General features: G+C 43.0%; 1 protein-coding gene across 1 annotated transcript in view; it reads left to right on the top strand.

The window, feature by feature from the left end:
- The window catches only part of PRPF8 (pre-mRNA processing factor 8), a 32,888-nt gene that overhangs the window by 14,138 nt on the left and 5,148 nt on the right, over positions 1-13,602 (top strand). Inside the window, exons 24-33 of the mRNA XM_012653025.1 lie at positions 8,003-8,250; positions 8,695-8,874; positions 9,084-9,219; positions 9,331-9,500; positions 9,658-9,787; positions 9,909-10,055; positions 10,233-10,393; positions 10,698-10,889; positions 11,142-11,379; positions 11,516-11,644. Of these exons, the coding sequence (XP_012508479.1) occupies positions 8,003-8,250; positions 8,695-8,874; positions 9,084-9,219; positions 9,331-9,500; positions 9,658-9,787; positions 9,909-10,055; positions 10,233-10,393; positions 10,698-10,889; positions 11,142-11,379; positions 11,516-11,644 (1,731 nt within the window). The remainder of the gene's footprint in view (positions 1-8,002; positions 8,251-8,694; positions 8,875-9,083; positions 9,220-9,330; positions 9,501-9,657; positions 9,788-9,908; positions 10,056-10,232; positions 10,394-10,697; positions 10,890-11,141; positions 11,380-11,515; positions 11,645-13,602) is intronic.

The following is a 13,602-nucleotide window of genomic DNA, read 5'->3' as shown; positions in this document are numbered from 1 at the left end:
AACGATCAAGGCCAGGTACAGTGGCTCACACCTGTAATCCTAGCATTTTGGGAGGCTGAGGTAGAAGAATCGCTTGAGACCAGGAGTTGGAGGCCAGCCTGGGTAACATAGTGAGACCCTGTCTCTACAAAAAAAAAGTTTAAAAAATTAGCCAGATGTGATGGCGTGTTCCTATAGTCCCAGCTACTCAGGAGGCTGAGGGAGGAGGATCACTTGAGCCCAGGAGTTCGAGGTTGCAGTTGGCTGTGATCACACCACTGCACTCTAGCCTGGGGTACAGTGTGAGACCTTGTCTCTTAAAAAAGAAGAAGAGAAGGATCAAAGATTATGAGCAGATAGTGTAAAGCAGTTCCTGTAGTGACATATCTTGGTCTTCTGCGGTTGATAATAGAAGAAAAATCTCCAGTAAGATTCTTGTCTCCTGTAGTTTTCCTTTTCCTTGGACCTTCTTATAGTCATTGCTGCTGCCACCACCACCTTAGGTGCTGCCACCACTCTTGCCTGAGGTATGTGCAATACACTAGCCCAAGCATGGAGACAGAACCCTTCTCTTTAGTCCCAGTAGTAGCTGCAAAATAAGACTGGAACATTTAAACAAGATTTCATCAAGGGCCAGGAATCACAGAAGAAAAATCAAAGTGGTGCACCTCGTTAGGTAATCTGGCTTATAAGATACAGCCTACTTCGCTTTACTTCATGAGGGACCCTAAGGCTGCATTCCTGCAAACAGCAGAGTCTCTCTGTGCCTTTAAGCATGTGAACAATTCTTGAAGTCTAAAGCCAAGAGGGAAAGACCTTGAGAAAACATCTTTCATGGCAATAGAAGTATTTTTCTGCTCTTCTTTTTGTTTCGTTTTGACTTTTACACTTATTGTTAAATGGAAAAATTTATTACATCATGTACCATAGTTCAAAAGAATACAGTAAAAGTTCCCGTTAATTTTTCTACCATTTTATCATTTACAGTAAAAAGAAATTATATACTAATGAAATCAAGAAAACAGAGTTCCATCATCCTAACAGTTTGTTTGCACATTCCCTTCCAAGTTGTTCGTACGTCTACACAACTCTATTAATCTGCCAGTTAAAAGCTATGTGATGGGCAAATTCTGTAATTTATTTCTTTTATGAAGATGTAAAGGCATTTTATACATATGTATATGTATATAAAAGGTTCTTTTTTTTTTTTTTTTTTTTGGTGAGACATTCTGTTGCCCTGGGTAGAGTGCAGTGGCGTCTTCATAGCTCACAGCAACCTCAAACTCCTGGGCTCAAGTAATCCTCCTGTCCCAGCCTTCTGAGCAGCTGGGACTACAGGCATGTGCCACCACACCCGGCTAATTTTTCTGTTTTGTGTAGAGACGGGGGGTCTCGCTCTTGCTCAGGCTGGTCTCAAACTCCTGACCTAAAGCAATCCTCCTGCCTCAACTTCCTAGAGTGCTAGGATTACTGGTATGAGCCACCGTGCCCGGCCTATATATAAGGTTCTTACCGTGGTGCCTAGTACATGCAGACCTTAATAAATAAGTATTGTTTTCCTTCTTTCCTCTCTGATCCCCAGGAAGTTCCACTATTTTTAAAGGAATATTGGACTCCTTGGGAATTCATAATCCCTCCCCCCAGGTATAAAACACCGGTAACTGCAGCAGAACTAGAGTGTTCTGTGATATAAATCCGCAATTCCAAGAACCAAGTGCAATCAGAATTTACTAACCCTAGTGGGAGTTGTCCAACTTAAGTCAGTTTGCACTTACCTCCACATCTAGCCCACTGTGACCATGGCCTGCCTTTCTATCTATAGGTCTTTTGCCTTGGTTGTTTCATCCTGTGACCATGCTAGGTGCTCAGTCTAGCTTTTGTGATTTGGTTTGAGCTGTTTTGTCTTTTTTTTTTTTTTTTGAGACAGAGTCTTGCTCTGTTGCCTGGGCTAGAGTGCTGTGGCGTCAGCCTAGCTCACAGCAACCTCAAACTCAGGCTCAAGCGATCCTTCTGCCTCAGCCTCCCAAGTAGCTGGGATTACAGGCATGCGCCACCATGCCCAGCTAATTTTTTCTATATATTTTAGTTGTCCAGCTAATTTCTTTCTATTTTTAGTAGAGACGGGGTCTCACTCTTGCTCAGGCTGTTCTTGAACTCCTGACCTTGAGCGATCCACCTGCCTCAACCTCCCAGAGTGCCAGGATTACAGGCGTGAGCCACCACGCCCGGCCTGGTTTGAGCTGTTAACCTGACTCTGCAGTCCTGTCTCCTGCTTGTCTGAATACTGTTAGCTTAAGGCAAATTCTGTAACTCCAGCCAATATGCTCTTTCACGTCAATAATTGTCCAGCAGACATAATCTGGAAAGACTTTATCAGTTGGTATTTTGTGGTTTGCTATCTTTTTAAATTTTGTCAGAGAACCAGCTTTGTCTTCATTAATTTTACCTTTTTCTCTTTTTTTGTTGCATTTATTCCTTCCCTTTATTTACTTTGAGTTTAATTTGCTCTAGTTTTCTAGTTTGTTAAGGTAAATGGTTAGATGATCAATTTTGGACCTTGCTTTTTTTCCTAATAGAACTATTCAGTGCTGTAAATTTTCCTCTAAGCACTGCTTTAGCTGTGTTCCTTAAATTTTAATTTGTTGTTTTCATTTTCATTCAGTTAAAAATATTTTCTGATTTCCCTTATGAGTTCATATTTTACCCATAGGTAATTTAGAAGTATGCCATTTAATTTTTAAATATTTGGAGGTTTGCATTATTAGTTTCGAGTTTGATTCCATTATGGTTAAGGGAACATATTCTGTATGATCTTAGTTTTTTAAAATATTTTGAGACTTGTTTTATAGCCTATTATATATGGTCTATTTTGGTAACTGTCTCATGAGTACTTGAATCTGTATTCTATGATTATTGGGTAGAGTGTTTTGTAAATATCATGTCCAGTGGATTGATTGCATTGTTCAACTCTTCTATGTTCTTAATGTTTTTTGGTCAACTTCTATCAGTTACTTTGGAGGGAGTATTAGAAATCTCCAGCTACAACTGAATTTATTTTTTTCCTTTAAGTCTATCATTTTTTCCTTCATATATTTCGAAATTTTTTTATTAGGTACATAATGTACTTAGGATTATTATGCCTTGTGAATGAGTTGACTTCTCTGTCATTATCAAGTGTCTCTTTTTATTCGTGATAATATTGCCTGTTCTGAAATCTCCTTCGTCTTATATCAGTAGTGCCACTCCAACTTTGTTTTGTGTTTGCATGGGCATCTTTTTCCAGCTTTTTACTTTTAACCTATGTGTTCATAATTAAAGTTTATTTCTTGTAGACAACATATAGTCGAATCTTGCTTTTTCTTTAAATCCAACTTGACAGTCTTTGCCTTACAAATGATCTAAATACTCCAATTAGGGTTAATACAGGCTGGGTGCAGTGGCTCATACCTGTAATCCTAGCACTCTGGGAGGCCAAAGTGGGAGGATCACTTGAGGCCAGGATTTTGAGACCAGCCTGGGCAATAGCAAAAAATAAAAAATTAGCTGGGCATGGCAGCATGCGCCTGTAGTCCCAGCTACTTGGGCAGCTAAGGCAGGAGGGTCACGTGAGCCCTAGTTGGATAGTGAATTAAACTACGATGATGCCACTGCACTCCAGGGTTGATGAGAAAGCAAGAGACCCTATCTCCAAAAAAAAAAGCAAGTATATAGTTGAGTTTAAATCTACCACCTTGTTTTTTGTTTTTTATTCTTTCTGCTTTTCTTTTTTCCTGCCTTCTGGATTTAGTCGTTTCATGATTTTAATTTATCCCCACTCTTCACTTACTGGCTACACATCTTTGTTTTGTTTTTATTTTGTTTGGTGTAGGGTTTACAGCATATATCTGTAACTTACCATGGTCTACTATGACTATTAGTCTACTACTAATTACTTCACATATAGTACAAGAACCTTACAATAATATACTTCCACTCTCCTCCTACTCCTTGTATTTTTGTCATGTGTTTTAATTGTACATGTATTATGAATGCCACAATACTTCATTACTATTTTTGTTTTAAACAGCCTTTATCTTTTTATAGAAATAGCAAAATGAGAAAAAAATTTTTTACGTTTTACCCACATACTTACTATTTTTAGTATTCTCCATTACTTTGTGTAGATACAAATTTCCATCTGGTATGCTGTCCCTCTGCCTGAAAAATTTCCATTAGCATTTCTTGTAGTAAAGGTCTTCCGGCAATGAATACAATCTGCTTTTTGTCTGTCTGAAAAGTCTTTATTTTGCCTTCATTTTTATTAATGTGGACCAGTTCTCTCCCTCCTCTCCCCTTCGCTCCCCTCTTTTTGAGACAGAGTCTCACTGTCGCCCTGGGTAGTGTGCAGTGGCGTCATCACAATCATCGCGGCCTCTAACTGCTGGGCTCAAGTGATTCTCCTGCCTCAGCCTCCTGAGCAGCTGGAACTATAGGTGTGCACTACCACTCCCGGCTAAATTTTTCTATTTGTGGTAGAGACAAGGTCTCTTGCTCAGGCTGGTCTCGAACTGCTGAGTTCAAGTGATCCTTCTGCCTTGGCATCCCAGAGTCTTAGGATTATAGCTGTGAGCCACCATGTCTGGCCTAGACCCGTTATTTTCTTCGGCAGTGAAGTGATGTGATCACAGCTCACTGCAGTCTCTAACTCTTGAGCTCAAGTGATCCTCCTGCTTCAGCCTCCTGAGTAGGTGGGATTATGGGTGCTCACTACCATGCCTGGCTAATTTTTTAATTTTTTTGTTGATATGGTGTCTCACTGAGTCGTCCCAGCTGGTCTTGAACTCTTGGCCTCAAGCAATCCTCCTGCCTCAGCCTCCCAAAGTGCTGGGATTACAGGCATGAGCCACCATGCCTGGCCTAGATAGTGTAATTTTTATCTCTAGAAGATCTACTATTCGGGTCTTTTAAACATCTGCTTCTTACCTCATTATGTTCATGTTTTTCTTTATATACTGAAACATAACTCTACAATTTTTAGTAGCTGTTTTAAGGTCCTTGCTTTCTAATTTCATCATCTGTGTTGTTTCTGGGTCTGTTTCTGTTATTTTTCTTTTATTTATGGGTAATTTATTCCTACTTTGTATACACAGTAATTTTTTATTAGATGCTGAAAATTGTGAATTTTATATTGTTGATTGCTGGATTTTGTTAAATTTCTTAAGGAATGTTGGGCTCTGTACTGGTGTGTAGTTAAGTAACTATTAGTTTGATCCTTTTGAGGTTTGCTTTTAAGCTTGGTTGTGGCAGATCTAGTGCAGCCTTTTTTCTGGGGCCAGTTTACCTCCACTACTGAGTTGTTAGCTTTCTGGAATCTACTTCATTCTCATATATTACAAGGAGTCTCTACTCTGGCTGGTGGGAACATACAAACTGTTCCTGGCCTTGTTATGAGCTGTGGGACTTGTTCAGCCTACTGTTTTCCAGTGATTCTTTCTCTGGCCTCATGGAGTTTTACTGTGTTACAGATTGGTACTCAGCCAAAAAACATGAGGGGAATCCCTTCATGGATCTCCAGAGCTCTGTTTCTGTGCACAGTCCTTCTCTCCATTACTTGTACCCCACAAATTCTAGCTACCTTGGACCCCCGAACTCAGGTCTCTGTCTTTTCAGTTCACTATTTGGGCTCTGTTTCCATTACCTTCTCATGTATGTGCTGCTGCTTGGAAACTGCCACTAGGCAGTAAACTGGGACAGTTGTAGGTTTCACTTCATCTGTTTTTCTTTTCTCAAGAGTCATAGTATGTGCTGCCTGTTGTCAGTTGTCTAAAAACATTGTTTTAAATATCTCATTTAGTTTTCTAGTTAATTATACTAGGAGGGCAATTTCTGTGGCCTTGGTGGTGTGTTTTGTTTTTTTTGGTTTTTTTTTGTTTTTTTTGAGACAGCGTCTCACTCTGTCACCTAGACTGGACTACAGTGGTACGATCTTAGCTAACTGCAGCCTTGAACTCCTGGGCTCAAGTGCTCCCACCTTAGCCTCCCAAGTAGCTAGGACTACAGGTGCACACCACTATGCCTGGCTAATTTTTTTGTTTTTTGTAGAGACAGGGTCTCACTATTGCCCAGGCTGGTCTCAAACTCCTAGCCTCAAGTGATCTTCCTGGCTCAGCCTCCCATGGTGCTGGGATTATAGGTGTGAGCCACCCTAACCAGCCATCATTAGTTTTATTTCCCCTATTTTTGATGATTTTTTTTTTTTCCATCCTTTCTTTTTTTTTTTCCTCTGCACCCCCTGAGGTTACTCACTGTATCTGATCTTACTTTAACAGTGTTTCTGTTGCACTGAATGGCTCACAGTGGTGAGCACCTATAGTCCCAGTTACTCAAGAGACTGAGCCAGGAGAACCCTTTGAGCCTAGGCAGGAGTTTGTGGTTGCAGTAAGTTATGATGACAGCACTGCATTGTAGCCCCGGTGACAGCAAGAGATGAAACAGTGTTTCAGTGTTTCATTTTTTTTTTTTTTTTTTAGACAGAGTCTCACTTTGTTGCCCAGGCTAGAGTGAGTGCCGTGGTGTCATCCTAGCTCACAGCAACCTCAAACTCCTGGGCTCAAGCAATCCTCCTGCCTCAGCCTCCCAAGTAGCTGGGACTACAGACATGAGCCACCATGCCCGGCTAATTTTTTTCTATATATTTTTAGCTGTCCAATTAATTTCTTTCTATTTTTGGTAGAGACGGGGTCTCGTCTTGCTCAGGCTGGTTTCGAACTCCTGAGCTCAAACAACCCGCCCGCCTCGGCCTCCCAGAGTGCTAGGATTACAGGCGTGAGCCACCACGCCCGGCCTCATTTTTTTTTTAATTGAGGTGGAGTTCACATACCATAAAATCCATACTTTTAAATGTGTGATTGATTGGTTTTCAGTATATCCATAAATTGTGCAACCATCACCACTATCTTAATTCTAGAACATTTTCATCACCCCCAAAAGAAATTCCCATTAGCAGTCTCTCATTCCTCATTCTTCCCCCTTGCCCAGTCCCTGGCAACTACTTTCTATCTGTATGCATTTGCCTGTTGTGGACAATGTGTGGCCTTTTTTGTCTGGCTTCTTTTTCACTTAGCACAGTGTGTTTAAGGTTTGTCCATATCGTAGCGTGTATCATACTTCAGTCCTTTTTTTTTTTTTGAGACAGAATCTCTTGCTGTCACCGGGGCTACAGTGCAGTGCTGTCATCATAACTTACTGCAACCACAAACTCCTGCCTAGGCTCGAAGGGTTCTCCTGGTTCAGTCTCTTGAGTAACTGGGACTATAGGTGCTCACCACTGCACCCAGCTGCTTTTTCCATTTTTTGTAGAGATGGGGTCTCACTGTTGCTCAGGCTGGTCTCAAACTCCTGGGCTAAAGCAGTCTTCCTGCCTTGGTCTCCTAGAGGGCTAGGATTATGGGCATGAACCACCACGCCTAGCCAGTCCTTTTTAAATTATCTTATACCAACAAAGCAAAGGCAAAAGTAATTCAGTTCTTTTCACAGATTAGTAACATTTCATTGTATGAAAAATACCACATTTTGTTTATCCGTTTACAAATTGATGGACATTTGGGTTTTTTCTTACTTTTTGGCTATTATAAATAATGCTGCTGTTAACACATATATACATTTTTGAGTGTATAAATGTTGTTTTTGTTTTTCATGGGTATGTACCTAGGGTGCAATCTTTTTTTGTGTGTTCCACCTTTTGAGGAACTGCTAGACTGTTTTCCAAAGTGGCAAAGTGTTTAATTTTACATTCCCATCATCAGTATGTGAGGATTCCATTTTTTTCCACATCCTTGTTAACACTTGTCATCTCTCTTTAATTATGTCCATCCTAGTGAGTGTGAAGTGGTATCTCATTGTGGTTTTGATTTCTATATTTCTGTAATGACTAATGATGTTGAGCTCAAATCTTTCTTGAGTATTAGGGATATAACTAACTGGATTATATGGTCCCCATCCCTTACAGTTCGTCTATAATTTACTTTTTTTCTACTATCTTTAGATTGTGAATAAGTGGAATACAGCTCTCATTGGCCTGATGACATACTTTCGGGAGGCTGTAGTGAACACCCAGGAACTCTTGGACCTGCTGGTAAAGTGTGAGAACAAGATCCAGACACGTATCAAGATTGGACTCAACTCCAAAATGCCAAGTCGCTTCCCCCCCGTTGTGTTCTACACCCCTAAGGAGTTGGGTGGACTCGGCATGCTCTCAATGGGTCATGTGCTCATTCCCCAGTCTGACCTCAGGTAGGGCTTGGTTCAAAAATCATGCTAGATCTTGGCCGGGCGTGGTGGCTCACACCTGTAATCCTAGCACTCTGGGAGGCCGAGGCGGGTGAATTGTTTGAGCTCAGGAGTTCGAGACCAGCCTGAGCAAGAGCAAGAGCAAGACCCTTCTCTACTAAAAATAGAAAAAATTAGCCGGGCATGGTGGCACGTGCCTGTAGTCCCAGCTACACGGGAGGCTGAGGCAGGAGGATCGCTTGAGCCCAGGAGTTTGAGGTTGCTGTGAGCTAGGCTGACACCATGGCACTCTAGCCCAGGCAAGAGAGTGAGACTCTGTCTCAAAAAAAAAATAAAAAATAAAATAAAAATCATGCTAGACCTTGTTGCTTAGACCCAGAGGGAAGAGGGTATTTCTTTACTTTTAAGCTTTATTTTTTCTCTAATCTTGGTTGTGCCCCAAAATAGGTGGTCTAAGCAGACAGACGTAGGTATCACACACTTTCGTTCAGGAATGAGCCATGAAGAAGACCAACTGATTCCCAACTTATACCGCTACATACAGCCATGGGAGAGCGAATTCATCGATTCCCAACGGGTCTGGGCTGAGTATGCACTCAAGAGACAGGAGGCCATTGCCCAGAACAGGTGGGCATCTAGGAGGGCAGACTAACCCTGGGACAGGGGAAGGTGGTAAACTTTGAGTCCTGTGTAAGGTTTGGGAACGGAGCATGCCATATTTTTCTGAGGCGAGAAGGCAGGTTCTACTCCTGACCTTAATTATCCTTGGCTAGGAAGGGATGCGAAGCTCTTCATATGAGAAAGTGTTTTGACTTTAATCTTTGTTTCTTTGGTAGACGGCTGACTTTAGAAGATCTAGAAGATTCATGGGATCGGGGCATTCCTCGAATCAATACCCTTTTCCAGAAGGACCGGCACACATTGGCTTATGATAAGGGCTGGCGTGTCCGAACTGACTTTAAGCAGTACCAGGTATGTGGAGAGAGAATAGTGGGGAGATTTTCCCTGAATCAGGAGCACCCTGGAAACCTGGGACAGTAGGTACCTAGAAGCTTGACTGTGCCTGCCTCGCTTGCCATCTAGGTTTTGAAGCAGAACCCCTTCTGGTGGACACACCAGCGGCATGATGGGAAGCTCTGGAACCTGAACAACTACCGAACAGACATGATCCAGGCCCTGGGTGGCGTGGAAGGCATTCTGGAACACACGCTCTTCAAGGGCACTTACTTCCCTACCTGGGAGGGGCTTTTCTGGTGAGGATTCTCTTCTCCTTACACAAGGACCTATCACAACTTTTTGAAGTTGTGTACCTTTGTCTCCTATGGTGTTTCCCAGACAACCATTCCCAGGAAGTCAGCATTGTACTGGGAGTGGCAGGACATCACCCCACCTGGTTCTTCTTCTCCCCAGGGAGAAGGCCAGTGGCTTTGAGGAGTCTATGAAGTGGAAGAAGCTAACTAATGCTCAGCGATCGGGATTGAACCAGATTCCCAATCGTAGATTTACCCTCTGGTGGTCCCCAACCATCAATCGAGCCAATGTGAGTGTGATTGGTAGATGTGGGAGATGGGAAACTAAAAACAAGCTGTTTCTACTCCCCTAATTATGTCCCAAGTACCAAAGTCTTTTGGTCTTTAATGCCAGATTCTCTTTCCTGGCAGGTATACGTAGGCTTCCAGGTGCAGCTGGACCTGACGGGTATCTTCATGCATGGCAAAATCCCCACGCTGAAGATCTCTCTCATCCAGATCTTCCGAGCTCACTTGTGGCAGAAGATCCATGAGAGCATCGTTATGGACTTGTGTCAGGTGGGCTAGAATTGACAGGAGAGGACACCACAAAAAGAGGTCATCTTGCTCTTTTGTATGTGGGGAGTGCCTTCTGGAAGCTCTGAGGATGAGACTCCTGTTGCCTCATCTTAAATTGTACAAACCCTCATTCTAACTGGGCTTCCATAAAAATCATGTCTTCACCTTTGCCTTCAGGTGTTTGACCAGGAACTGGATGCACTAGAAATTGAGACAGTACAAAAGGAGACAATCCATCCCCGAAAATCCTATAAGATGAACTCTTCTTGTGCAGATATACTGCTTTTTGCCTCCTATAAGTGGAATGTCTCCCGGCCCTCATTGCTGGCTGACTCCAAGTAAGTGCCTTATGACCTAGCCCTAGGCATCCAGGAACAACCTTAGTTTTACTGTTTTTCTAGCATTACTACTTTAGGAATTGTCCCTGTCTGCTTTTCTTTCAAACTCCATGCTAGTGCTACCCCTGGAGACTATCAGTGCCCTCAGTCAGGTCTGCTGATTCTCTGGGGGTTTTGTTGATCTGGAACAAGCAGAGGGAGGGTAGTTTTGGGACTTAGGTGAATGACTGGGAAGTCTTGTAGTTCTGGGGACATTAGTAATGCGCAGGGCTTCCTGGAAGCCTGACCCCCTCTCCACCCTCAGGGATGTGATGGACAGCACCACCACACAGAAGTATTGGATTGACATCCAGTTGCGCTGGGGGGACTATGATTCCCATGACATTGAGCGCTACGCCCGGGCCAAGTTCCTGGACTATACCACAGACAACATGAGTATCTACCCCTCTCCCACAGGTGTACTCATAGCCATTGACTTGGCCTATAACTTGCACAGGTGAGTTGGGGCTCAGAAGGATGTATTTTCCATCAACCCCATACTTTAATGTAGTCATGCTTTTTTAGTTTGCCTGGGTGAGATGAAGTTTGGCGCTTTTCTCCTCTGGGTCACTGACTCTTTCTCTCAGCCTGTATGTACATGAGTGGACTATTGTCAACCTGGCCAACCGTCTTTCTTCTGCTGTAGAGTTGCCTTGTGCCTGGGACTGTCAGCCTGATTTAATTTTTCTTGACCCCTCCACCCTCACAGTGCCTATGGAAACTGGTTTCCAGGCAGCAAACCTCTCATACAGCAGGCCATGGCCAAGATCATGAAGGCAAACCCTGCCTTGTATGTGTTACGTGAACGAATCCGCAAAGGGCTGCAACTCTATTCATCTGAGCCCACTGAGCCTTATCTGTCCTCTCAGAACTATGGTGAGCTCTTCTCCAACCAGATTATCTGGTTTGTGGATGACACTAATGTCTACAGAGTGACTATCCACAAGGTGAGTATTAAAAGCAATATAGGGATGTGTGACTTTATACGCCTATGGGAAGGAAATAGGACAGTGTGTATGCATACTGGGATGAAGGCAGGGTGGTTGTGTCTAGGCTTTGCTAACTAATGTAATCATTCTTTAGACCTTTGAAGGAAATTTGACAACCAAGCCCATCAATGGGGCCATCTTCATCTTCAACCCACGCACAGGGCAGCTGTTCCTCAAGATAATCCACACATCTGTGTGGGCTGGACAGAAACGTTTGGGGCAGGTGAGAAGATTAAAGGATGGAGAGGCCATAGAACCTTGCTGCCTCTTATTCTTTCAAAAGAGGGAGGCGATGAGAGGGGGAATCTGTTTTTTCTTGTTGAAACACTGAGAGTATCTCATTTGAACTTATCCTCTGAATTACTTAACATGGGAAATATTCTCCTATAGGAGATCCAAGAGTGTGTGAGGTGCCTCATTACCAGCTGGTCTCTGCTTCCTGAATATCCCATCTCTGATCTTGAACAAGGCTACCAAAAATCATCTTTATAAAGGGAACATACATTCTTTTTTTTTTTTTAAATGAAGAAGTTATCATATTTCTTTATTAGTTGGCCTCTTCCCCTTCTTTTTGTCTCAGGGAGCACAGTAACTTTAAATGAACTAAATGCTACTCTGAGGCCTGAGAATCTCTGAGTTAATCTCTCTGGGCCTCAAGTTCTTAAAAACATTTTTTTAACCTCAATTATATGTAGTTTGAATCCTGAAGCTGCTTCACTCAAGTCTGCAGTCAGAGTGACCTTTATTTTTTAATTGAGGTAGAAAGTACCGTTAAGGCCGGGCATGGTGGCTCACGCCTATAATCCTAGCACTCTGGGAGGCCGAGGCGGGCGGATCATTTGAGCTCAGGAGTTTGAGACCAGCCTGAGCAAGAGTGAGACTCCATCTCTACTAAAAAAATAGAAAGAAATTAGCTAGCTGGACAACTAAAAATATATGTATATAAAATTAGCTGGGCATGGTGGTACATGCCTATAGTCCCAGCTACTTGGGAGGCTGAGGCAGGAGGATCGCTTGAGCCCAGGAGTTTGAGGTTGCTGTGAGCTAGGTTGATGCCGTGGCACTCTAGCCTGGGCAACAAAGTGAGACTCTGTCTAAAAAAAAAAAAAAGTACTGTTAAATTAAGTTTAGCCTAAAGCTTCCTCCTTACATATTTTAAGCTCGGGCTAACGGTTTCTCCATAACACAGTGAACTGTAGAACATGCATTCTTTTTTTTTTTTTTTTTTAGACAGAGTCTCACTGTGTTGCGCGGGCTAGAGTGCCGTGGCGTCAGCCTAGCTCACAGCAACCTCAAACTCCTGAGCTCAAGCTATCCTTCTGCCTCAGCCTCCCGAGTAGCTGGGACTACAGGCATGCGCCACCATGCCCGGCTCATTTTTTCTATATATTTTTAGTTGTCCAATTAATTTCTTTCTATTTTTAGTAGAGACGGGGTCTCGCTCTTGCTCAGGCTGGTTTCGAACTCCTGAGCTCAAACAATCCGCCCGCCTCGGCCTCCCAGAGTGCTAGGATTACAGGTGTGAGCCACCGCGCCCGGCCAGAACATACATTCTTAAAGCATCACTTACAGTAAATCTCTCTCTACCTCAAAACCTTTAGTAGCACCTTCCTTCTTGCTGAATTACCTCTTCTTTGGCTTCGTAGGTATTTGAAATTTGGCTGGGCTATACCTGTCCAGCCACAGTTTCTCTTCCTTTATAGTGTGTTTCCTCTTGCAAATTTGGGAATCCCGAAACCCTGATACTCATCTCCATCTTTGTAGCTTCACTCATTTTTTTCTCTGTTTCTAGAATGAAGTCCCCCTTTTCCTTTATTCACAATCTTATCTCTTAAGACTTATTTCTTTGAGCATTTTGTTTGTTTTTTATTTGTTTTTGAGACAGAGTCTTACTCTGTTGCCTGGGCTGGAGTGCCATCAGCCTAGCTCACGGCAGCCTCCAGCTCCTGGGCTCAAGTGATCCTCCTGCCTCAGCCTCCCCAGTAGCTGGGACTACAGGCACGCGCCACCACACACCCAGCTAATTTTTCTATTTTTAGTAGAGATGGGGTCTCACTCTTGCTCAGGCTGGTCTTGAACTCCTGAGCTCAAGCGATCCTCCCATCTCGGCCTCCCAGAGTGCTAGGATTACAGGCATGAGCCATCTCACCCGCCTGTGCAGTGTTTTATGATCCTATTAGC

The sequence above is a fragment of the Propithecus coquereli genome, unplaced genomic scaffold (genome assembly GCF_000956105.1).
Source record: "Propithecus coquereli isolate 6110/MARCELLA unplaced genomic scaffold, Pcoq_1.0 Scaffold409, whole genome shotgun sequence".
NCBI lineage: Eukaryota > Metazoa > Chordata > Mammalia > Primates > Indriidae > Propithecus > Propithecus coquereli.
The sequence above is the reverse complement of the archived record's forward strand: the minus strand, read 5'-3'. Positions and strand labels throughout refer to the sequence as shown.